The 25,424-nt window shown below is 39.5% G+C and overlaps 1 protein-coding gene across 1 annotated transcript in view; it reads left to right on the top strand.

Moving 5' to 3' along the window:
- Nucleotides 1-25,424, top strand: part of ADAMTSL1 (ADAMTS like 1) — a 301,999-nt gene that overhangs the window by 226,026 nt on the left and 50,549 nt on the right. The window contains exons 15-16 of the mRNA XM_030467596.1: nucleotides 11,121-11,422; nucleotides 16,035-16,164. Of these exons, the coding sequence (XP_030323456.1) occupies nucleotides 11,121-11,422; nucleotides 16,035-16,164 (432 nt within the window). The remainder of the gene's footprint in view (nucleotides 1-11,120; nucleotides 11,423-16,034; nucleotides 16,165-25,424) is intronic.

Here is a 25,424-nt window from a genome sequence, read left to right as displayed (position 1 = left end):
TAAAGGAAAAAAAAATTAACAATAAAGAGCTGGAAAATAATACTTCCACTTAGGGTTGATACTTACCTTTTTAATATATAATTTAGAAAATCTGACTGTGTGAACTAAACCTAGCAGAGCCGTGTTCTTCAGACAGCAAAGTATTTTAAATATAGCTTAGCTGTTTCTGCACATTCTCTGATTCATTAATAGCAGGACTGAGAGAGACGATAGAAAATTTAGATAGTTTTAAAAAACTGAGTATTTAATGCAGAATTAAGTTTGATAGTCATTTATGTATAATTAATATTCCTTAACCTAATAAAATTGCAATGAAGACAAATATGCAGTACAACTGCTCTACCATATAAATGTCTAGCAATGAAGCCGAGAATTTAAAAATACTGTTATGATTATTTTTAGGATTTTTTTATTCTGGAAATGTGATAAAAGCATGCAATGATTGTAACCTTTGTACCTAGCTTTAATCAGGATACAGTTCCTCATGGCTAAGCACATGGCATTTCTTATTGCAACTGCAGCTGTGCACTAGACTAAAAATACTGTTCATTATGCAATATTATTGCAGTTCTGGCATGGTTACTTGAAGCAATTTGAAACTGGAACATTGAAGTAGAGGTAGTGACTGATAATAAAACCCTTAAAATAAAAAGTATCTTAATCCAGTTGCATAAATAAACACACACATATATATGTATACACATACAGATTCATATACACATATACAGGCGTACATAGTCATATATGTGGATATATATTAGTAGCAGCTATAAATACTAGCAGCATTAAATACTTTTATGTGATTTAGTGAGAGGTTTGTTTCCAGAGTTTCATAGACTTCGTATGTTGATTCATTCAGTCTCAAATCCTAGAAAATTCAGTTATTTGTGAACTTATTTAGTTTTCACTTCTAAAGTGCAGTTTATTTTCTTGTGACTATACTTAAACAGTTAAATATGCATTTATCAAACTGTAGGGAAGCTCTGGAAATATACATTAAAGATGTACTATCAGGAAGTTTATCAAAAGTAATCATACTGATATGTGGTCATATCTTGAAAACTTCATTACACTAAGAAATTTTTAGATAATTTTTGTGAAAAATGACAGTACTGTAGAAAGAGCATAGTAACATACATCTGTATATGTAGCTTTAAATATTAAAAAGAAGGGGGTTGTAGAGAATAGTTTTAACTTGCAGAAAGATGAAGAGGCTTTTGAAGAGGCTTTTGTTTATCATGACATGTATTTTAATAAAATACTCTGGAAAACTTTATGATAATCTGATGGTAAAATAGACTTTGAGAGATAGACATGGCAAGGTGTTTAAGAATTTATATTTTTTTTAGTGGAGCTATGGCTTACTGCTCTGCTGCAATAAAGACCCTAATCTTTTACTCCATCTCATGCAACATTTCAGTGCTACCTGTGTCATACTAACATACTAATACAGTGGGGCACAGCCCAGACTAGGTTCATTCTGACACAGGGAGATATTTTGTACATTTTTTTCTCCCAGAAAAACACAACTCTGGGAGATGTGCAATCTTTGTTTAAGGCTGGTGAGCAAGCAACATGGCATTAAATTAAGTGTAGATAGCTAAATGTGTTAACTAATACAAAGCCAGATAATGGACACAAAGTCAGGGTCTTTACGCAAAGTTTCCCAAAGCTTTGAGATATTCATGCCTTGTGTTTAGTTTAGAATTATTTTTAGTGGTAAGGCATGAGACAGAAAGTACAAACAAAAACTTATAAATCTTGGGCTGAAAGAGCTGTCCATGCAGTGCCTCATCTATAAACTGTAACATCCATTCGCATGTTGTTTCAGAATATCTATCTATTATTTCAGACCTTGAGCAGGGAACTTCCTTGTAAAATGGTTTTGGGTGCCTCACTATTAATAGTGTTTCTCATTAATGTCAAACTTAAAACCATTCTGGTCTATTATATTGAAAAATTGCATGTAATGACATAAAAAAAGAGACAAAACATTCAGAACTCACCAAGATACCAACAACAGTCAACATTGATGCCAATGTGATAGCATCACTTGTCCTCATCAGTATATGTAGGTATTAAAATGCACCAGCTAGTTTAAAAGCAAGGTGTATTACATAATAATGCACCTTTCAGCCAGTGTTTCTGGAGCTTTGCAGAGATACAGTGTAATACTCCATGGCTTACTATGCTGACAGATGTCAGGCCATCACTCACATATTTTGGTTGATGTATGATCAGCTTGGAGTGTAGGTGCATGGTATTTTGATGGTCTGAACAGTCAAGAGATTTAAATGTTGGATCAAGCACTAGCTGATGTAAGACAGTGTGTGATGTGTCCAGCTATACAACATTACCATTAGTTTCTTACTGTCTGATGTCTAGTGTGTTAATGTGTTACTTTGCTGTAAATATTTCCAGAAAACATACCAGAGATTATTAAAAAAAATTTTGAGGAAGCCATTTCTTTTCTCTGATTTAGTGAAGTGGAGCTGGCTGAGCAGGTTTTTAGGGAGGGAGCTGAGCAGCCAGGATGGGCTTTGCTTGAGATACCACACCTTTGCTCAGCAGAAAGGGAATGATGGGCAGAGGAAGGGTAGTAGGTAGCATGGAGGGGAAAAGGAGCATCTGTAGAGCAGAAAGAGCAACAGCAGTCCCCCAGTGGCACAGTAGTGCCAAAAACACAGTGTTGTGTTTTCAGGAGCATATTTGATTTGTTGGAGTAATGGAATAAGCTATGCATATGTGATTTTCCTATTTGCTCTGCACTGGTGCAATAATTACCAATTTCATGAGTGCACTTCTGCAGATGTCAGTGAGGACTCATTGTTTCCCTACATTTATTCTGAGGCTCTTCCTGAGCTTTCTTATGTCCCTAATCACAACTTCCACAGAATGGAAGTCACAGTATCCATTCTCCCCTACAGACAGTGTCATTTTTCATAGTCAGCAAACCATTCTTCCCCTGCCTCTGTTACCCTTATCATTCTTCAGGCAGAGAAAGCAAACCCTATCTCTAAGCAAGTCTATAGTCCTTCTCAAAGCGTATTTTGTATTAGAAATTTAAAAGCAAAGCTGAAAAATTTCTGCACTTATTTTATACATTGAGTTCTCTGTATTGCGCTCTTGTGACTTTTGTGACTGTGTTGAATAGAATTATGAAATTTCATACTATGAGTTACAAAGCTACACTTTCTTTTCCTCAATTGTGCTTCCACCTGTAATTTTTGATATTCCCCAAACAAGTGCTGCTAGAGCAGCAGATGACTCATTTTTATTCCATCTGCATGTGGTGCCTTCCATTCTTTATTTCTTCAGGAATTTCTAAAGGAAGAAAGTCTTATAGCTTAATTTTGTCTGTGTATGTCTGTCAGTTGCCTTCCTCTTCTCTAAGTAATGTCTGAATTTATTCCTGTTAACTGATTATGACAGAGGTATAAAGTTATCACAGAGAATTTGGTTGATATTAACCAGGAAATGCAGTGGCAGCATTTTACACATGTTTTACTGAACTAAATGAATTGGTTGAAAAAACGACACCATGTTATACATGTATGCAGGATTCAAATATAAATCCATGTTAAATAAATCATCATTGGTTCTGCTGCTCAAAGAACTAATCATAACCAGTTCAGCCACTTGAAGACTAGGAAAGATAGTTGTTTGTATTGTCTCACCTACTGCACCTGTAGTTGGGATCAATTAAATATTAATTGCTGTCAGAATTACTATGAGATGCTCTAGTTTGGTAAGAAAACATTGTCATCCTCAGCAGGACAACGGTTTAATATGAGAAGTCCTTGCTGACCTGTGTCATCATACATATTCTGTTGTTTTTTTCCATCTCTGAAGTGACCATTCACCAAGCCTTAGAAATAGGGAAGCTGAGGGAAAAGCCATAGCATCTCCCTCTCTGACCTCTTTCACTGGAGCTTGTTACACAAGCACAATTTGAGTGCCAGAGCCAGAAGGAGCAGCAGTGGTGATTAAAAAAGCATGGGTTTTTTCTATGTATAATGAGATAAGTTTTATGGGTGGTGGAGGGGTTGTTTAAAAGATTTCTGTCCTAACTTTTGAAAAATGCTTTTTTATGTTAACACCATACCCAACTTTTAACATGATGCCATAAATAACCATGGTGCTAGCCATAAAAAGGAGGTGGAGGTGGGGGCGGGGCAATGAAGAAGGCAAACAATAATATCTGGATGCCAGATGGCACCATCATAGTGATGGGGCTAGTTCAGTAAAAAACAAATAGGAAATTCCTGACATGCATAAGTGTGGGGGCCAAAACCCTCAGGGAACCAGATATGGACAGTGAGGCCAATGTGTCAGAGTCATTTCTTTCTAATTTTTCAGTAATTTTTTGTGTTTCCAAATACACATAAGCTATTTTATTTTGGTTCTCTCTCTTAAATAGTTTCCATCATGATGTTTGTACCCGATTCATAGGTTAATAAGTAATTTTAAAACATTAAAATTTCCAACAAATGTTTTATTTTAAAAATAAAGCATGTTAGGAAAAGCAGATTGCCAAAAATGTACTCAGGACATGCAGAGATACTGTCAGCTGCTAGGCTGTTTCTTGTCCACATCAGTGTCATGCAGAAAAGAGGAGGTACGGAAGGTTAAGGAAACTTCTACATTATAAGATATAATGTCAGAAAAATTAAACTATTCATATGTGGTCAGTCATAGGGAAGATCAGCAGTGCAACAACCTAACATTAACTAATAATTTCTGTCTATTAATTCAAAACCCCTTTAGACAGCTACCACTGCTTAGAATTCACATGTAATATCTATAAAGGGCAGAAGCTGTTACTTTTCCCTGGGCAGAAAGACAGCAATGACTGGAGAGCACCAACAGTACAGAATGCTTTGACACAAAGCTGAGGGGAAGGTCATATTCAAATTAAACTGAAGAGAAACTATAGAGGGACATATTGTAATCACTCAGATTGGAATTGGACCTACACAGCTGGCTCTGGTGCCATTACTCTTACAGATGGAGCCCTGAGATATTATTAGTGAGTGGTCTTTGTTTCATTCTCTGAACAATGGCACCAGCAGCTTTTCAGTGATGTGTGTGAGCACCCTGTGGTTTTATCCACACCTTAAACTCTAGGGTCCAAGTGGCCTTTCCTGGATAAAAGGACAGGTTTGCATTTTAGCTCAAGACATGGAGTCTGGAAGTCTGAGCTCAGTTTCTGGTTTTATCACAGAAAACTTCTAGACCTTTGAACAAGCCACTGAATATTTTATTTCACCAGTACTATCTGATTTTAGATGCCCTAATACATGGGCATCTTTGTTGTGCCTTTGAACACTCAGTCTTACTGGTATTTGCATTTCTCTGTACCTCAGACAGTCTCTGAACCCTGGATTTACCCAATGGATTTAAAAAAAAACCACATTAGGCAATAAAAATTAAGGACAATACCTAAACAAGCAGCAGTGAAGAAAATGAGGTATTTCTCTCCACAGTTCAAAGGACATTGGTCTACATACACGCTGATTTTTCTTTGTAACATATGTTGCTAGGAATCTGAATTCTAGACAGAAGGGGTTGTGGCTATATGCATCAGGTGTTCTGGGGATCTTCACAAAACTTGTCCATGGCTCTCCATAGGTGTCATTCACTGTGACTTACTGTGGAAAGTCTTCCATTACTGAGCATTGCCTCTATCTTTGTGCCTTGCTTCTTCTGACTTCCCCAGTTAAATATACGTGGCTGCATGGTGGGAATGTACACTAGGCTTTACACCAGAGTCTGAAGGAAAAAAATATCATTATCCCAAGGCTAAGAATGGATATTTTCATTGCTGTTATCAATTTAATTTTTGACATCATGTTTACTGCCTTTATACAAAAGTGATCATTGCATAGCACATTTTAGCCTACAAAATTTGGATTTTTAAATACATTCCCTTTACATAATTTAAAGAAAGGAGCTTGTTGTTTTTTAAAAAAACAACACTAGAAACACTGTTTTCTGAAAAGAGACATTCTCATGTGTAAATGTGAATAATAATACCTACAATTGTAAATAGCCCTTGCAAAAATGAACTGAGCAAGTGGTATCTCTTCACTGCTCATGTGTGGATGAAGTTACATGGACAACTTCAATTCACTTGTACTTGGACGTCCATTAGATGTACAGCCTGAAGGCTGGACTGCTGTACATTTCACAGTTTGACCACTATTCATTAAGTTTGACCACTATTGTATTAAGTGCTTTACATATAAAATCAATAATCTGGCTTTGCTGTCATATTCAAATTTCCCTAAAATATATTTTCAGTGATTGTACAGCACTACAAAAGCCCATCATATGCTCATGTACATTGAATAATTGATGCAGCAATAGTTCCTTCAGCTGAACACCAACTGAGCAAACTCTGAAACCTCAAGAGCTAATAAAAAACACTGAAAAATACAACACCTCTTTAAATGCAGAAGTCACTGTTTTGCAGGAGTGTTCATATAATGGGAAAACGTTGCCCATCTGTCACCATGAAAGTGCCCAGAGGTCAAGGAATTTGTGTACAAGTGCCATCAATTTTTAACCGTCGGGTTTCTTTGAAGAGTTTTCCACCTTGCGTTGCAACCTTTTTCCTTTTACAGCTTGAGAGATGCCCATTTGGGGGGGTGATAAACAGAGGGACCCTTCAGCCATCCCACAGCTGATTGCTGTGATGTAGGCAGCCCTCCAGCGGTTGAGCAGCTGTGGACACTGTTAAGTCAGTCATAACAAAAAAAAAGTCATGATTTTCCCTCCTTCCAGCTTTCACTTTTCCATCTAGTAGTGATCTCTCTAGAACAGCAGAAAAATAATCCTTTTTAAAATATTCATCAGAGCTCTCAGAGCACACTAACTGCTGTAATTTTCCTTTGGAGAAGAATCACTGTCATGTCTGCTATGCAAGGGAATAAAACACCATCTTTGATGCAATGGCAACATGCTAATCTCTGAGAAGTATGCTAGGAGCTGTGGAATACTTAATATAATCCCTCTGAGGAAAAGGAGCCTTTTTAATTTGCACAGCTCTTAGTACAATTGTGTGCTGGTTGACAGCTGCTACTGGCATATTACTGAAATTAGTTATTGCCTTTGTCTTATTTATTAGAGTTGTTGTTATAGGGACTGTTATTATAGAGGGGTTTAGTTAAACAAAATGCAGCGACAGCTAGAATGCCTCCATCACTTCCTGTTTTCTAGAAAACATACATCTCAGTAAATCTATTCCGCTGCTTCCATTTTCAGAGAAGATCCAGATGTAAGCATACAGAAAAGCAAAATGCTGTGCAGTGGAAGAGACACTATATTCAGAACAAATAACCTTAATCCCATGGAACTGACTGCTTGCTATTTATATATATTTTCTGTTTCTGTTTTGTACTCATCATTTCACAACATTTATCATTAATGGCCACACAGAGATATTTGAAAGCCTTTGTAATTTCTTGGGTTTTGGATGACCAGAAGTCATGGCCAGCATGGCCAGCAGGTCGAGGGAAGTGATTCTCCTCCTCTACTCTGATTTTTTGAGACTCCACATGGAGTACTGTGCCCAGTTCTGGAGCCTCCATTGCAAGAAAGACATGGATGTGCTGGAGTGTGTCCAGAGAAGGGCCATGAAGATGATCAGAGGGCTGGAGCACCTCTCCTGTGAAGACAGACTGAGAGAGTTGGGGTTATTCAGTCTGGAGAGGAAAAGGCTCCAGGAGACTTCATTGCAGCCTTCCACTGTCTGAAGGGGACCTGCAAGAAAACTGGTGAGGGACTTTTTAGGATGCCAAGTAGAGATAGGAGTGGAGGGGGTGGATATAAATTGGTAGAGGAGGGTAGATTTAGATTGGAAGTTGTGAAGAAGTTCTTCACCATGAGAGTGGTGAGACACTGGATCAGGTTGCCCAGAGAGGTGGTGGAAGCCCCGTCCCTGAAAGTTTTTAAGGCCAGGGTGGAAAGGGCTCTGAGCAACCTGATCTAGTGGGAGGTGTCCCTGCCCATGGCAGGGGGGTTGGAAGTAGAGGATCTTAAAGGTCCCTTCCAACCCTGAACATTCTATGATTCTATGACAGAAAATCCAGAACCGTTGTCTATTTATATTATACATTCACACTGAATAAATCTTTGGTATGTAATGATAAGTCCTATACGAAGCTTTTGTTTGCAGGGTTTTCTTGGTTTTCCCCCCTCTTTTTCTGTTTTCAGCTCTTTTGATTCTACCAGTTCCCTCTTCTGGCAGCTAACGTTTGTATTATAATTAAATTATACTTCCAAATTTATCACTTACAATGTAGAAATTTGGCCTAGAAAGCTGAATAAAGTATAATTTCCTGAGGGTATTCCAGTGTTTTCATTATGAGTTGCTGACTAGAGTAAAATAATACAGTATGTGGCATTTATAGATCAAGCTTCATTTCAAAAGGGATCCAGTCTGCTTTAATAATGTTCTTACTTCCCTATTGTGTCCTTTGTTTGTATGTGTGATATACATGTGTAAATACTATGAGTATATGAAGTATCTCTGTTTTTCTAAATGAATAATTTTAGTACCTGGAAAAATATAACCCCTTTTGGAACACAAAAGGCTCTTTAACAAAGTAAAGTTACACATGAATTCACAATGTTAAAAATATAAGGAGGACAGTTTCTGATGAAGACCAGTGCCTTTTCTTTGTAACCTGATAAAGATTTCTAGGTCTTATTTTGTCAAATCAAGAAGCTATAAAGTTAAGCTAATCAAAAGACCCAAGTCATAGTGGCAAACACAGACAGTTCAATCTTCGGCAGGAGATTTTCCATGTCAGATTGAATATAGCAGTTGCACAATCTAAGAGAAAACAAGGTGAGTGGCCCACCTGTACTCTTTATTAAAGACTATAATCCTTTCAAAATAAAGAATATCATCGATGAAACCAGACTGATCTTTTAAGATAAAATGTCTTAGAGCAGGGAAATAGAATTACTTTGCATCATAAGTTTCTCAAAGGGTTAGCTCCAGAACAATATCTTGTGGTCTTTGTAGCAACATTATTAACAGTTTCAAATGTTCCAATAATAAATACAATCCATTTCTTTCCTTTCTGTTACTTCCTGTATATAGTGTTAGCAGTAGATACCAGATTTATAACCTGATAAAATGAACACCCGCAAAAACTGGATGATGAGATGCACGGTCTCTGCTCTAGGAGACTGCTGTTTCAGTCTAGGATCCTGGTACATATCTGCTGTGGAGGCACTAAGTTCTTTTTCCTGGGTTTAGATTTTATTTTTAAACCCTGAGTGAAGGGAAGTCCTCCAGGCAAATAGAGAAAGACAGTGGGGGAAAAAGTGAAGTGCATAAAAATAATGTCAAAGATGTTGATTACAAAACTAAACTTCCCTTTTTTTTCCTGTCAGACTGTTCATGGGATTCTCAAAGTGAGAAATTAATTTCCCATAGCCCTGAGTATCCTTAGTCCATAGAAGAGACAGATGTGTGTCTTGCCTTCCAGCCTGGGCAAAGCTGTCTAAGTCTGGTGTGGCCTGGCACAATAAAGACCAAAAGGAGAGGGATGCTATCAGTGACAGCAATGTTTTAATCAAAAATACACCCCATAAGCCCCAAATCATTTGATAAATTTAGTTAGTGCATATGACTAGGTGCTGAAAGACCTGAATTTCTGTCAGGCAGTTGACCTTATCACAAAAAGATTTCAGTTCATCAGACTAAAAATATTAGTTAAAAAAATAAAACAAACAAACAAAAAAGGAAACAAACAAACAAACAAACAAAAACAAAACCCCCCTCACAAATACCACAATAAACTTGCTGAGTTTAAAGTAGCTGACAGACACAAAACACTTGTTCTGGGAGAGTATTATCAATAGGGATTTTTCCCATGAGGTTTTTCAGGGATCAGTGCCAGATCCAACTCCTAGCTTTTCTATTTCAACCGTTGGCAGAAAGGGCAAGAGAGAAGACAAGACAGTCAGACAAAGCTATCTGAATTACCCTATAATCTGGATTCATTACTACAGTACTTTAATACCATCATCAGGTATTTAAGAATAAGTAATGCAGGTCATGTAGTACCCTGGAACCACTGTTTCCAGAAATATTTAGGAATCAGAATAGGTCAACATGAGCTTAGAAAAACGAGGTTTGTTACATTCAAGCAAGGTGGCAGCAATGTAGCATGGAGTAGTATGTGACCTTTCTGCTTGGTTACTTAGAGTAAAATGCTAGACCAGTTTCCGACATTTCTTTTTTTAAAATGTTGAAAAAGTGGTGACAACACAGAAAAATTGAGAAATTGTTTCATTGTTGAAGAAAACAAACAAACAAACAAATTAATTTAGTCTATTTTACCTACTGTAATGCTCGCTGGCTGCAAGGTTGTTTAATTAAGGTATATATGGACTCTCAGAGGCAAAAGTTCAGAGCATGTAACTGTTTCTAATCAGTGAGACAAGTGAAAAAGCCAGGCAAACTCAGAATAGAAATGGCACATGCTGGTTTTTTTAGAGAGAAGACAAATGAAGTGCTTTAAGAAAACAAGGGCAGCTGAAGAAATAGTGTATTCTTTATCTTTTTTATGGCTTCAAATTAAGGCTTACAAATGGTTACTGCAATATCAGAACAATAGTTGAAATTATTCCCATGTAATACTGTAACTAGCTGATAACAGAAGCCTGTTCAGTAGTTACTTGTGACTAATGACTAAACTAAGGCAAAGGTGATACAGGGTGAATCCTTGAAAAAAACAGGCATTGAGAGCTGAAGAGTGGGCTTTGGGAGACTGGAGAATGCCCTGTGCTGAGACATTTTAGGATCAACGCAGGTGCTGTGAGTATGCGTTTTTCTTCCTGGATAGAAGGAGACACTCCACAAGAGGATGAGAGCACTTACACTGTTGTCGTTAAGTTTTCAGCAATATCTAATAGCTTTTATGTGGGTTTTATAATAGCTGTTTGGTGAGCATTCTGGTGTCAGCCAGGCCCAGCATTAATGGCAATGAGATGAAGCATTTGTTTCTCATTAAACAGGATTTGGCCTCATCAGGACTATACTCCTTTTGTTTGCCTGGCTTTTTGTGGACATAACTTGCCCTGCTCACTTCCTCTCATAGGTTTATTCCTGAAGCTTGGTCCACCTGTAGTGTCACCTGTGGAGTGGGCAGCCAAGTACGGCTTGTGAAATGCCAAGTGCTCCTCTCTTTCTCCCAGTCTGTGGCTGACCTGCCCATTGATGAGTGTGAAGGTCCCAAACCTGTGTCTCAGAGAGCTTGTTACAGTGGTCCCTGCAGTGGGGAGGCAGCTGAATATACCCCGGAGGAAACTGAGATGCTGTATGGCAGCTTGCAGGAGTTTGATGAGCTCTATGACTGGGAATATGAGGGCTTTACGGAGTGCTCAGAGTCCTGTGGAGGAGGTAAGTGCATATTGTTTCTATGATGGATTTGCTTTTTGTTTTCAAGTGCATGATTTGCAGTTAAAAGCTATGGATATGCTGCTTTGCCACAGCTACTGAGAGTCATAGAATCATTTAGGTCTGAATAGACCTTTAAGATAATGGAGTTCAACTGTAATATCATCAAGTCCAAGTGTATTTGAAAAGGCGTGGCTAAAAACTGGGGCAGAGGGGTAGGGAGACAACACATGCACAACACATTTTAGGCCAGGATGCCCAGGCTCCACACTCAGGCTCTCACCAAGAGTGATCAATTTATGTCATATTTGTATTTCCTTGTATCAGCTGATCACTTAAAAGGCAGTCACGCAAAAAAGCTGAATGTTAAAGTATTCTAGTGGTAGAGGCAAAGAATCATGTTATTTCTAGTTTTTACCCCTTGATTTGTTCTCTGCAACCTTAAACATGTGGAACTGAGTTGTCCTCCCATAGCACATGCATTAAATTAGTGATATTCTAAAGGCTCACCAGTTTCCCGACTCCTATCACTATGTGACATTAGCTCTAATCCCAGAACAAAAGAAAATATAAGCTAAAAAAACACTAGCAGTGTGATTCTCTGAAGCTGGCAGGCTTGGCACTTGAGTTTCTCAAAGTTAATCAAGGGCTCAGGTTCTGTGTTATAGGGTATCAATGGACTGTTCTTTGATACAATTTTTTTCCCAATCATTTTGTCTAGCTTGTTCTGAGAAATACATCTACACCATTATTTTTCAATTAAACCTAGACTTCTCCAGCTGCTGTCTTTTTACACTACAGTTTTCAGGCTACCTAAAAAAGGATTGCTATAGATGAATACAAAATGGATGATAGAAAACTGGAAAACACTCAGCACTTTTTTAGTGGTTAATACTGTAAACTGTACAGATCGACCAGCCATCAGTTACAAACTTATAAAACCACAGTTAGTAGGAAATAATGCAAAGGTTTTCTATGCTTACTTTTAGCTTACATTAGACAGCATTTAGAGCAGTTCATGGGAAGTTAGCAGGCCTTTGTCAATAGTCTTTTGTTTCCTACTAAAAAATATAAGGTTATAACTAATAACTAGCATATATTAAGGGGGGACAAACTCTGACTGTACAGAAGTACACTCAGTACTACTACTCAGTTTACACTGAGGCTACCAGCTAACAGTAACAGATTGTCACACAACTGTGAATCCTGAAACCTAAATGTCATCAAGAAATATCTTCTTAAAATGAAGTAATTTTTAAAAAGATAGTGACTGTGTGTGTGTTTTTCTGATACAGTGCGGAGAGACTGATGAAGCACTGACATTTCTCTTTTAAAATTTAATCTATTAATCGTCAGCAAAAAATTTTAGCCAAGATTTCTTTCTTGTCTGAGACGGACTCCAAATACTCCAGATTAGCAGATGCTAAATCAGATATTTTCATAGCCATAGGTGCAAGACTGGTCAAGCTAATTTTATTGGTTTTGGAGTCTCAAGAGAAGAAATTGGATAGATGGAGAAGTAACCTTTCACCTCCCAAAAGTAGCGAGCAGAAGGAATTTGTTAGCCATTTAGTCTGCTGTTAGTGGCTGCATTTCCCAAAACTGTCATCAAATATCATGTTACAATTATTCCATTCTGGTAGATATAAACATATATTGTTTAAGTTAACTTAAACTAACAAGATTCACATCCCACTCTTACACCCTTGTATATTGTGATTTCCTATTGAGAACTGATTTCTCTTTTCAGCAGAGAATTTTTAAAGCAGACAGCTTTTTATTCTGGTAGTATTATGCAGTAAATAATGCTTAGAATTCTGTTACTTGGTTTAGAATTCTTGTTACTTTTTTTTTTTTTTTAAATTGTATCACTGGAAGAGGCTATTCAAGACAGAAACTTCTGACAGTCCCTAGTTCAGCAGCCACCGCCTGGTTATTTTCAGGCAGGAACCTTTTTCTTCAATACTTTTTCTTCAATACTCACACTGTCAGGCAAGATTACTGGTCCTACCAACAACTTTAAAAGGTGAAGAGCTGTAAGTATGTCTGAAAGGAAATTATAATGAGCAAAGTAGAATGCTGGAAGAGTAGGCTAATATCACTGGAAATGCCATGAGAGATGACTTAGGTGTCAGGAATAAGCATTGGTTATTAACTCACTGTGAGGTTTGGGGTAGGTTGAATACTGAAAAATGAAGAGTATAGTATCCAAGCTTAACTAGATTAATTTGATAAAACAAAACCAGAAAATAGTGAAAAGGCTGAATTTAAGGTCTCACAGTCAATCACTTGGTTAGCATTGAAACATTCAATGCAAAAATGTTTTATGGTAACTGATAACCATTGATCAAGAGCTTGTTAGTGACACAATTCAGAGAAGACAAAGCAAAGATATGGAAATACACTTAGTTTACAATATTTTGATCCAGCACATACGGGTGGTGGGTAATCTGTATCTCTAGGAAACAAAATGATGTCACCAGCATGTGGCAGAACTCAGTGGTTTCTTTCCATAGAGCTAAGAAGGGCACTTTCACTGTTTCCATGCTTCTGCATTAGCAGTCCTTTCCTGGCTTCATCCGACTGGTCTTGCTGTCTGGCCAGCACAAGTGATCAATGCAAGGTAAAGACCAGTAACTTGAACGTGGTGCCATCTCCCATCAGGTAGAGAGCCGGCTCTGCTCTGCAGCCAGGAGCAGTCTGTCCAGGGAATCCATGTGCCTCTTTTGGCTACATACAATATACCAACATGCTCAACAGAAAAATGAATGCGATGGAAAGATAATGATCATGACAGGCTTGAAAACACATTATTTATGTATATATACTTAATTGTTTTTCTTTTCTAGAAGGAAATCACCATCATTTGTTCTCTTCTTACAATTGGTAATCCTTTTTGCATTTTTTAAGTCCTCTGAGAGGTTGTTTGAATAGCAAAATGGCTTGAAAATATCAAGCTGCCTTGAAAGGAAGAAAACCCACAACAATGTTGGCTGACTTCAGGAACTTCAGTAATTCAGTGTTGATGTACATGTCCAAAAATGTCGTATTTCTCCCTTCAGCACCTTGAACAGAGTTGAAACAGTGTCAGTTCTTGAGTCATAACCATGCCCTTGCACACATAAGGGACAATAAGCTGCTCAACATGTCACTTTGCTGTGGGCCATTCCTCAGCCTGTACTGAGGAAAAAAGGGGAATGAATCTATGAATAATTCCAGGAGCACAGGAACTATGATGAGTTGAAGCAATTTGGTCCTACTGAATAATATGGTATCATTGTTTCCCTAACATGTGGTCTGGCATTGGAAACATAAAAAGGTATTGTTAGTTCTGTTACACTGCTCTTCGAGCTGTTCAAAATCTTCCAGCAGTATTTTTCTTTCTGACACTTTTGCCTTCAAAAGTCTGTGAAGTATTTTGTAAAACTAATTGTTGGTTTTGAGAAGATCACACAGTTTTTTGTGAGCTCAGCTTATCTTTCCCTAACTGAGGAAGAAGGGAGAAATGTAAAAAGCATACTTTCACTTTCCTTTGGACAGTATGGATTCAATTTTAGGAAGTTCAGACCAGCTATTATCCTCAGATCCCCTGTGGAACAAGTATAAGCTCTCTCACTTTCTATTTTTTATGGCATTTAGTGTTACAATCCCTGATTTTCTAGCTTTCTAAGCTCATGATTAAAAAAAAAATCTGTAATATTCTTGCCTTTCATAAGAAAGTGACATAGTAACTAGTACAGTGAAGAGTACATAAGAAATTTGACATTGCCAAGTATTTCCTGAGTTAAAATATAGTTGCCAAATTTTTCAGTCTCTTAGTGCCCACAGCTGCCCTTGTTCTGTCCCAGCTCTCACATGCTTTGTGGGTTTGTACCTTAAGTTTAGATGCAGGTATGTGTATGCAACAGAATAACTGAGGGCAGCTGAGTTCTCTGACCTTGTTTTACTTTGGTCTTACACATATGGCAATACTGTTTAAGATACAGCATGCTGAAGTCAAAGCCAATTGCACACCTTAGCCTGCTTGACTGACAAATATACGACTTTCTGTTCAAGTAAGATAAGTGGTGAATGAAGCTCAGGCTTTTTTCTGCAATCAAGACACCTAGTGAGACTGAAAGCCAGGGCAATTAAAAGCCCAGCATCTCATGCACTGTTCTGGTCAGGTCATCTCCCAATTGGCTGGTCATCAGGAAAGAAAAGGTGCAGTAACTCATGTATGACTGTGTCTGGAAAATTGCAAGTTACAGAAGACTGCTTTAACATCAGTCTTCTTTAACAGAAGGGAGAAAGGAACTTTGATTTTTCCCTACTCACTCAGATTCATTATGCCATGGAATATAGCCCCTTGGTAGGTCTTCACCCTGCACTCCTCAGAGACCATCAGGCAGAGTGCTTGGATGTGGGCAGCCAACACCTCACCCTTGTGTGGCAGGCAACCTCCCCACTCTCTGCAAGCCCTGAGATGGCAGCCCTGGGTGTGAGGTTGAGGTTGTGCTTCCCTATGCACAGCAACCCCAGCACAGTACCACTGGCCTCATCTCTACACTCAGCTGCATGTCTGGGTGCAGAGAATCCCCCAGATGTGTCTGTGACCATGCATTGTTGCATGCAGGTGTACAGGAAGCTGTGGTGACCTGCCTGAACAAACAAACCAGGGAGACTGCAGAAGAGACTCTGTGTGTGACCAGCCGACGTCCTCCACAGCTGCTGAAAACTTGTAGCCTGGATCCCTGTCCCCCAAGGTACGCCTCTTATGTCTTATCACCAGGTATGCATTTCTTTTCCAGACTTAAGAGAGATGTGATCACTGGTGAAGCTGGGAAACTTATCTTCTGAGAATATTTGGGGCCAGATGTGCTTGGATCTGTGCATTACTGAAATGGCTCCTGAAGTACAAGAGTGAAACATGCAAATGAGAGCCTAAAATGGCTCTCCAGGTTGGTAAAACCAAGGACTCAGCAGATCTTTGTCACTCTCCTGGGATTCCTTTTAACTGATATGAAGTGAGCAGAAGTGATACAAGTGAGTAAAACTCTGCTGCTATATAAGGTGGCAGATAGGCACAGCCAGGTCAGTGTTGTTATCACAGGTGAAGATACCTGGGCCATGACTTTTCTGTCTTGTCCAGACATTGTTAAATAGATTTTAAGGAATTTAAAAAAAAAAACCAAAAAAAAAAAAAACAAAAAAAAAAAACAAAACAACAAATTCCCAAGTGTGAGTGATCACAGTCCAGTATGTTTTCCAGAGCTAATTAAACACTAACATTTATGAAAAAAATAAAGGCTTTTTAAACAGCATGTGACCCTATACTCCGTGACCTGTTGATCTGGAGTCATGCACTGCCTCCTGACACATGCTCTGTCTCACACTGCAGAAGTGCACAGTGGTGTTAAAACTAAAGGGCAAGCCATTCCACTCACTTGCAGGTCAGGATCTACATTAAGACAGTATATGAATTGGCTTAACTTTACTCAGAGTGGTGTCAAGTTTAAGGACACTTCTCGAACTTCCCCTCTTCAGATGGTTTTGCGGAAACTGTTCCTTCCTGTACTTCAGAAGCTTCTAGAATCAAATATGGTTACAAATATGTCCAGCATCCAAGAATGATAAGAAAAGAAGTAAAACTTTCACTGAATGACTGGGATCTTGAGTGTGTGGCAAGCAGAGCCAAAGAGGCTGACACATTTCACCAAAGCTTTGCAAAAATTGCTTATCAGGGTACTGTATTTTTGCTAAATTGTTTGTAGTGCTGGCAATAACACACAAATCCTAAATTAATACTTGAAAAGAGCTTTGTAGGTTGAAATCTCACTGTAATCTATAGCTTGCAGCATCACTGGAAGTGAGAGTGCATGGTAGGAGATTGATCATCCATCAATTCTGACATGGAAAGTAAATATACACAGTTATGAAAAAATATAGCACACTCATGTGCACCAGTGTTTATGGGAGTTCTGAGAAACTGGGTGAATACTTTTTTAATTAATCTGTGTTATAATCCATACCACTGTGGTTACCTTGCTACCAGAGTAGAGCCAGTTTAAAATAACCTTGGGCTTGCAGTCCATCCCATGGACTGCAAGATTATCAGACTGTAGGTGAGAATCAGACCATGAAGAAGAATTGAAAGGGGATGGAGGTAGCAGGGGAAGACTGAAAAGCTTTCATTCACCCCTAGGGCTGCAATTGAGAAAAAGGGAAATTACTCCCTTCCTTGTATATACAACTGCCCTCCCTCCAGACCCCTTAGTCGGGAGGAAACTGCCTGTCTGCAGAGACTTAAGTGGCACAGGATGAAGAACAGCACGTGTTCTGCAAAATGGCTCTCCTTGTAAGAGCAAGCAGGCCTGAAACCCAAAGGTGCAGACAGCTGGCAGCATCACTAATGGAAAGAGCAGCAAAAAGGAAAGTTGATGCATCTCCCAGGCACGCTGTTAAAGGATGACTTCCTTGTTTCCTACAAACTTCTGAAATGCTACATCTACTAATGCCATTGTATTATATCCTATGGCATATAAATTAAACTGATAGTATTTGGTGGGTAAATACTGCTTTATGATCATTAATTACAACAGTCTCAAGATTTCCAATTAGAACATGTGGAAAAAGAAAAAAGAAGTTAAATGTTTTTCTGTTCATCATAAGATGCTTCAGGATTCTAATTCAAGAAGTCTTAATCCAGGAGTCTGATGGAAACCTAGGCTAAAATCCTGCTCTTATGAATGGTGATGAAGGCACTGATATTGACTGACAAGTCCAAAACTTGTATTATGCTGTGGCTGTGAGCTTAGGTCTCCATTAAAGAAGTTCCCAAAACGCAGTCTGTGAACAACTGATATTTCCTAGAGCTTTTGCTGACAGCGTATAGAGAGAGCTGGCTGATCTCATGGTGTTGGCTCTTCTCTCTGTTTTCCAGCTGCTAAAGGGTATTAACAGAAGCTAAAAATATAAAAACTGCTTTTCTAAAATGCCCTTGATGTGTAAGTGACTCTTGGAACATGCAGTTGTGGTGGGTTGAGGAGGCAGTCTGCTGAAAAGGCAACTGAGATGGTAATGAATGTCTCAGTAGACAAGGGAATGTTGTCCACAGCATGAAGAAAAAGCTGAGAAGTCTTTCCTAAGCGGAAAAAAATGCCCTCCTAATATATTTAGAGAAATTGTTCCAGTGTTGTTTCTTGAACCAAAACATCCCAGCATGCATATAGTTTAATGCGTCTGCCTAGAATTTAATACAGTTAAAGATCTTATTTAGCTTAAGAGGAAGAGTATCTGAAAACCAGAACTTCCAGGATTAATGTTTTTTTCCTGCAGGCACCTCTGGTTACATGTGGCATTCTCCATAGTCTCTCAACGGTTTAGGTGTGAATGCCTTTCCTGGTCAACAGTTGGTCTAGCTGACCTAACAGAGATAAATAGAAGCACTGAATCACAGAATCCAGTAAGCCTTTCTGGAGGGTCAGAAGCCATACACCTCAAAACAGATACTGCAGGAGCAGTCAATAAAGAGTAATTTCATTCTGGTTCTGGTTTATCATTCTTTTTGGACTCTTGAGAAGAATGATGCCAAAGGGATCTTCACTGTTGTATTCTTTTTGCATCCAATTGAGTGGACTAGAAGACCTCATTGCTCACTTAATCCTTCACTTTAAAGTTAGTGTGTGATATCATCATCCACTTCAATTCCTAATTGCTCTGTTTTCTCAAATGAGAGAGGTCATGGTTCCAGTAAAGCAGATGAGAAAGCCTTTTAATTTCCACTTAAACTCTAGCTTAATATCTTAGTGCATTGCTTCTCTGAGTCCACTGAAGAGACAGAAAAGCTAAACCACAGAAATATGTCTTTAGATATTCACAGATGAACCAGTAGGAGTTTTGTACAAAAATTGGAAGATTTCATCCATATTTAAAATCCCAAAACAGCTGAGTATCCTGTGGTGTCAGACTTTGTTGAGAGTTTTTTGCTTATTATTCAAGAACAATAGCAGAAAAATTCTCCTGGAAAAGAGTTTCTCACATTGCACTGAGCTAAGAAATAGTGAAACACTGCGGAGCCAGCTGCAAACCTGGGGGCTAACTGGTTTTCAATACAGTAGGTACAGAGTAAAATTTCATATCACTAAATTGCTGTTCTCTGGTTTGATGTTTCTATAAAAAGGACATAGATTGTTTTAAGTGCTAGAGGACCCAGCGTGCTTTCTCCAGGAAGGAGAGTAATGAAGACCATGACCATTTTATTTCAGTTATCCACTTACTTAATTTGTGTAAATCAGGCTATTTCACTTCCAGACTTAGATAGCAGTACTTAAGCAGAGTACAATCTTCGCAGAAGTAAATGCCCATTAGCTATTCAGTGTCTAAAAGCATCTTCTCTAAGCTCAAAAAATGAAAGGGGAGATCATTCAGTTCTGCTAACGGCTGTGTTTGTATTCTAAATTACTCCAAAAATAATCAGAAATACCCTGTTTCAATGTTGGGTTTACTGTTTTCAACAACAAAATTACTCACATCCAAAATGTATCTTTTCCTCAGCCTTCACAGTCCAAAATACAGTCAGTCATCATCTAATCAGATATAATTGTTCTTGTTTATAACTGGAACAGCATGAGCATCTCATAGTGAGCCAACAAACTCTACCAAAGGGGTGAAAGAGGATGTTGTAACTGTGTTATTAATTATAACTTCTCAATAGCTTGGTCAATGTGTGCTGAAAATATTTGATAAACATGTATGGAGGAGTGAAGAGAGAAGCAAAGCAGTAAAAGCCAGATGGCTGAAAATGCAGGAAATTCCAGGCAATTTCTACAGCTTTTGTTCTAGCATATTTTCAAATCTGAAGATTTATTCCTGTGCAACAAAGAACAGTTCAGTGCTGCTTTCTCCCTTTACTCCTTCAAGCCTCTGTTGTTCACAAAGAAAGATAGGAAACTGTCTGAGTGGTCCTGAAAGCTCCCTGAAGGGTCAAAACATCACAAGTTACACTGCACTCTAGCTCATTGCACAGCATCTTCTTTTTCTCTTTTCTTCTTTTTTACCCCTGAATGTGCTTGGTTTGAGTATGTGTTAAAATAGATTAAAATAATCTATTTTAATGTTTATTTGCTGAATGCCATACTGTACACCTATTTCATTTTCCAGATGAAGTCAAACCGTAAAGGAGAAAAAAATCAACATGTATTCAGTGCAATTGGAGATGAGAGGCATTAGGTTACAGGCGTGTCAGACTTCTTTTAAGATGTGCCTTCATCAACAATCTGAAATTAATTCAATACATGTGGAAGGGACAGAACTTTCCCTAATCCATTAAAGGGGACCTCTCTATGTGGAATATTGTCAGTGCATATGTGTTTTGCATCTCTCAAATGAAATAGTAGTCTCTGTCTTGTTAATGAAAAAGTTTAAAGGTTTGCAAGCCATTAGGTCTACAGATACTGAAGTATAGCCTCACTAGCAGTACATACCTGTTCTTGGTTTGTTGCAGTCTGTTGCAGCTTAGTCCCTGCCAGTAACAATCAAACCTCTGCTCACTCACCCTTCTCTGAGGGATAGGGGGAAGAAAATCCAACCAAAGACTTGCTAACTGAGACAAGGACAGTGACGTTTTCGCTCCCCAGTTATGGTCACAGGCAAAAGAAACTCTGTTTGGGGAGGAAAAAATTTTGTCTATCAGAACAGGAGAAAAAGAAAACATGACTAGGTCTTAAATACTGCTTAAAGACTGCTGCTGACTACTGTAGGGAGAAAATTCGAGCAGCCAAAATTCAACTGGAGCTGAAGCTGGCCAGAAATGTGGAGGGCAACAACAAGAGTTTTTTCAAATACATTAACAGTAAAGGCAGTGTAGAAACAAGAACTTGACAAGATAACAATGGTCACCTCACCAACAGGCATACGGACAAGGCAGTTATTTAATGCATTCTTTGTCTTCAGAACTGATGATGGATCAAGGGGACCTCAGTGCCCAGAAATGGGGGAACATTACTGTAACAGAGATCAACCCTTAGCTGACCCTAAGGTTGTACAGGATCTGCTGCTACAGTTAGATCAGTCCAAGTCCATGGCGCCTGATGGCATTTATCCAAGAATCCTCAAAAGAGCTGGCTGATGTCATCACTAGGCTTCTCTTGATTATTTTTGGGAGGTCCTGGAAATCTGGAAAGATCCCAGTTGACTGGGAGCTGGATAATATTGTTTCAATGTTCAAGAAGGACAAGAAGGAGGACCCTGGAAACTACAGGCCAGTCAGTCTAACTTCAGTGCCTGGTAAAATTATGAAAAATATGATTCTGAAGGGTACTGAAAAATACCTGGAGGACAACACAGTCACTGGTCACAGCCAGCTCTGCTTCTTGAGGGGAGAGTCCTGCTTGTCAAACCTGATTTACTTTTATGACAAAGTAACTCACCTAGCGGACCAAGGGAAGACAGTGGTTCTAATATTTATGGACGCCATGAAGGCTTTTGATACAGTCTCTCATAGTACCCTCCTGTCCAGCTTGATGGTGGACAGCTCTGTCACACAATGGTTGACCAGCTGGCTCACAGGTCCAGCACAAAGAGCAACAGTGAATGGACTAATATCAGGCTGGTGACTGGTCACTGGTGGGGTCCCGCAGGGCTCCATCCTTGGCCCAGACCTCTTCAACATCTTCATCAATGACTTGGATGCAGGACTGGAAGGGATTTTAAGCAAGTTTGTGGATGACACAAAATTGAGAGGAGTGGTCAAGTCCCTTGAGGGCAGAGAGGCCCTGCAGAGAGACCTCTAGAGGGTAGAGAGCTGGGCAGTCACCAGCCACATGAAGTTTAACAAGAGTAAGTGCCTAATTCTGCACCTAGGATGGGGCAGTCCTAGTGGCAAGTACAGACTGGGGAATGAGTGGCTGGAGAGCAGTATGGCACAGAGGGACTTTGGGGTCCTTTTTGATGGCAAACTGAATATTAGCCAGCAATGTGCCCTGGCAGCCAGGAGGGCCAACCATGTCCTGGGGTGCATCAAGCAGCATCACCAGCCAGTCAAGGGAGGTGATTGTCCCACTCTGCTCTGCACTAGTATGGTCTCACCATGAGTACTGTGTGCAGTTTTGGTCACCACAGTATAGAAAAGACATCAAGCTATTGGAGAGTATCTGAAGGAGAGCAACATGGATGGTGAAGTTTCTGGAAGGGGTGACTTATGAGGAGTGGCTGAGGTCACTGAGATTATTCATTTTGGAGAAAAGGAGACGGAGGGGTGACCTCATTGCAGTCTATGACTTCCTCACAAAGGGAAGAGATGGCTGATTTCTTCTCTCCTGTGTCTGAAGACAAGACTCGGGGAAATCGCAGGAAGCTGAATCAGGGGAGATTGAGGTTAGATACCAGGAAAAGGTTTTTCACCCAGAGAGCAGGTTAGTACTGGAACAAGCTCCCCAGGAAAGTGGTCACAGCACCAAACCTGTCTGAGTTCAAGAAGCATTTGGATGATGCTCTTAGCCACAGGGTGTGATTCTGGGGTTGCCCTACAAAGGGACAGGTGTTGGACTCAATGATCCTGATGGGTCCCTTGCAACTCAGCATATTCTATGATTCCATGATACCTTCCTCCTACCCCTCCCTGGGGCCCAAGTTGCTCTACTGCTGCCTTATCCTCACAGGGAGATGAAGAGTGGGGGTTTAGGGTCAGTTCCCCACACGGTGTTTCTGCGGCTCCTTCCTCCTCAGGGCGAGGACTCCTCACATTCTTCCCTCACTCCAACACGGGGTCCCTATTACAGGAAAGAGTCCTCTCTGAACCCCTCCGACATGAGTCCCTCCCACAGGTGCAGTCCCTCAGGCACAGACTGCTCCAGCCTGGGATGCCCACAGGGTCACAGCTGCTTCAGGAGCAGTCACATCCTCTGGCACAATGTCCTCAATGGCTGCAAATTCACATCACCCCTCCGTGATCCTTCACGGGCTGAAGATCCATGTCTGCCCCACCATGGTCCTTAACAAATTGCTTCACCATGCTCTTCTATGGGCTGCAAGGAGACAGCCTACCATGGCACTGTGGGCTGTGGGGAAATCTCTGCTTGGGCACCTCTTCCCCCTCCTTCCTCACCAACCTTGGTATCTCTGTGCCAGAATTGTTCTCACCTACCCCTCTCCTCTGCTCTACAAGCCTTTTTGCAGTTTTTTCTTCTTTTAAATATGTTATTTGCAGAGGTGCATCCAGCTTCCCTATTCTGCTTGGCCTTGGCCAGAGGGAAGGCTAGAACTGGAGCTGAGTGCATTTCCAGCAGCTTCTCAAAGGACCCACCTATGTGGCTTTCCAGCTACCAAAACTCTGCCTCACTTAGCTCAAAACACGATCTTTTTTCAGAAGTGTAATTTAGAACTGCCATTAATGAGGCAATGATTGTCTGTGTGCCACAGAAAGGTTTTCAACCCCTCACAAACCCATGACGTGTTTTTTGTGGGATGTTTTTAAGTCTATTTGGAATTGAAGTGTGTTGAGAATGTCTTCGACAGCTTCTTAAGAGGTACCTCACAGAGCTGCCTGTGATCACAAGCCATAGCTTGAACTGTTGATGGAATAAGTTAAAGAATCAGCCATTAGAAAGAATATGTTGTCAGGCAGAGTAGATACACCCTTATTTGAAGCCTTTAGGTTAAGAAACAGCTTAAAGAAGAGTCTTAGGCTCAGTGAAGTAATCATAATTCTATTTTTTTTCCTAGGTTTGCTTTTACAGACAGGATTGTATAAAGACATCTAAACAAGCAGCTGTTCCTAGGTAGCTCTGTTATGCTGTATTTCCATGCCTACCCTGCACTACTGTAAGCCCACCCTGGCCTTAAAATGTATTAATCTGTGACCCCTTCCCTGCTTTTGTGACCCCTTTTTACTCTCTCCAAGGGCTAAGAGATTGTCCAGGATGTGTCTGACAGCCCATCCCGGATGCATTTCCCTCTGGATGCATTGCTTGTGGAGCAATAAATGAGTGCTCCTCAATATCTTCTACTCAGCAGCAGTTAAAGGGAAATCACCAGAGGGACCTGTAGGGAGCACTCCTTTTCAGTCATGTGTGTCACAGCTAAATGTGAAGCAAAGCAACTTGAAAGTTGCCAGGGTCAGTGGAGCAGCTCTGGACACCCTGTCCCAGTCTGCCTCCAACTCGTCTAGTTTAAAATTTCAGACTGGTTTTCCAGCCATTTGCTTTTTTTTAAATATTATGATGGTTCCTTCATTATACAGAATTTCACTCATACTCATTTTCCTCCATTGCAGCTTAAATTCCATTCAGACTACTATGTGCATAAAATATTATAGCACAGTTATAAAATATTATTTTAATAGCTTATCCATATTGCTTTCTTACTGCAAAGAATGGTAGATTACCCTTCTTATTTATAATCCTATGTACCTAGATAGATTATTATCTCCAGGTCACAGATTCACCAAGGTTAGTACACTCTTGTGTTGAAAAATTTCCCCATGCCTTGCCACAGTTTTTTTATAGCTTGGTTTGTGATGAGTGCAAGCTTAAAGTGGGGACTTAGTAAGTTCTCTGCTGAGGACAATCTCGCTTCTTTTATTTATTTTTTTCCTGACACTATTAATATCCCTATTTTAGTTACCTTGATAGAGTTCATTTTTCTTCACCCTTCTCTAATTCCTCTGCTAACCAGAACTTATTACCACTTGATATTTTTCACTGTTTTGAATAAGTACGCTCTCTCTTCAGCATTTCATACATTAGCTTCTAAAATTTTTCTTTCCTCTGAATTTATTCACAGTTATCTTGAGAATTAATTTACTGCCTCAACATCAGAATTTCACTCCCAAAAGATTTCCCAACAACAAAGAGCATGTCTTTGCTTTTGTGCCAAGTATGAAAGGCAAATGTTTTGCAACACAATGGACTGAATTGACTTTTTCACTGCAGAATTAACATGTATAATATGCTACAGGGCCTTATACATGATTGATTTTAGTGTGTGTCATCACTTTGTGTGTTGGATGTGAGGTGGAATGAAGATC

Source organism: Calypte anna, chromosome Z, assembly GCF_003957555.1.
Source record: "Calypte anna isolate BGI_N300 chromosome Z, bCalAnn1_v1.p, whole genome shotgun sequence".
Taxonomy (NCBI): domain Eukaryota; kingdom Metazoa; phylum Chordata; class Aves; order Apodiformes; family Trochilidae; genus Calypte; species Calypte anna.
Note: the sequence above shows the minus strand (reverse complement) of the source record. Positions and strands in the feature narration are given on the sequence as shown.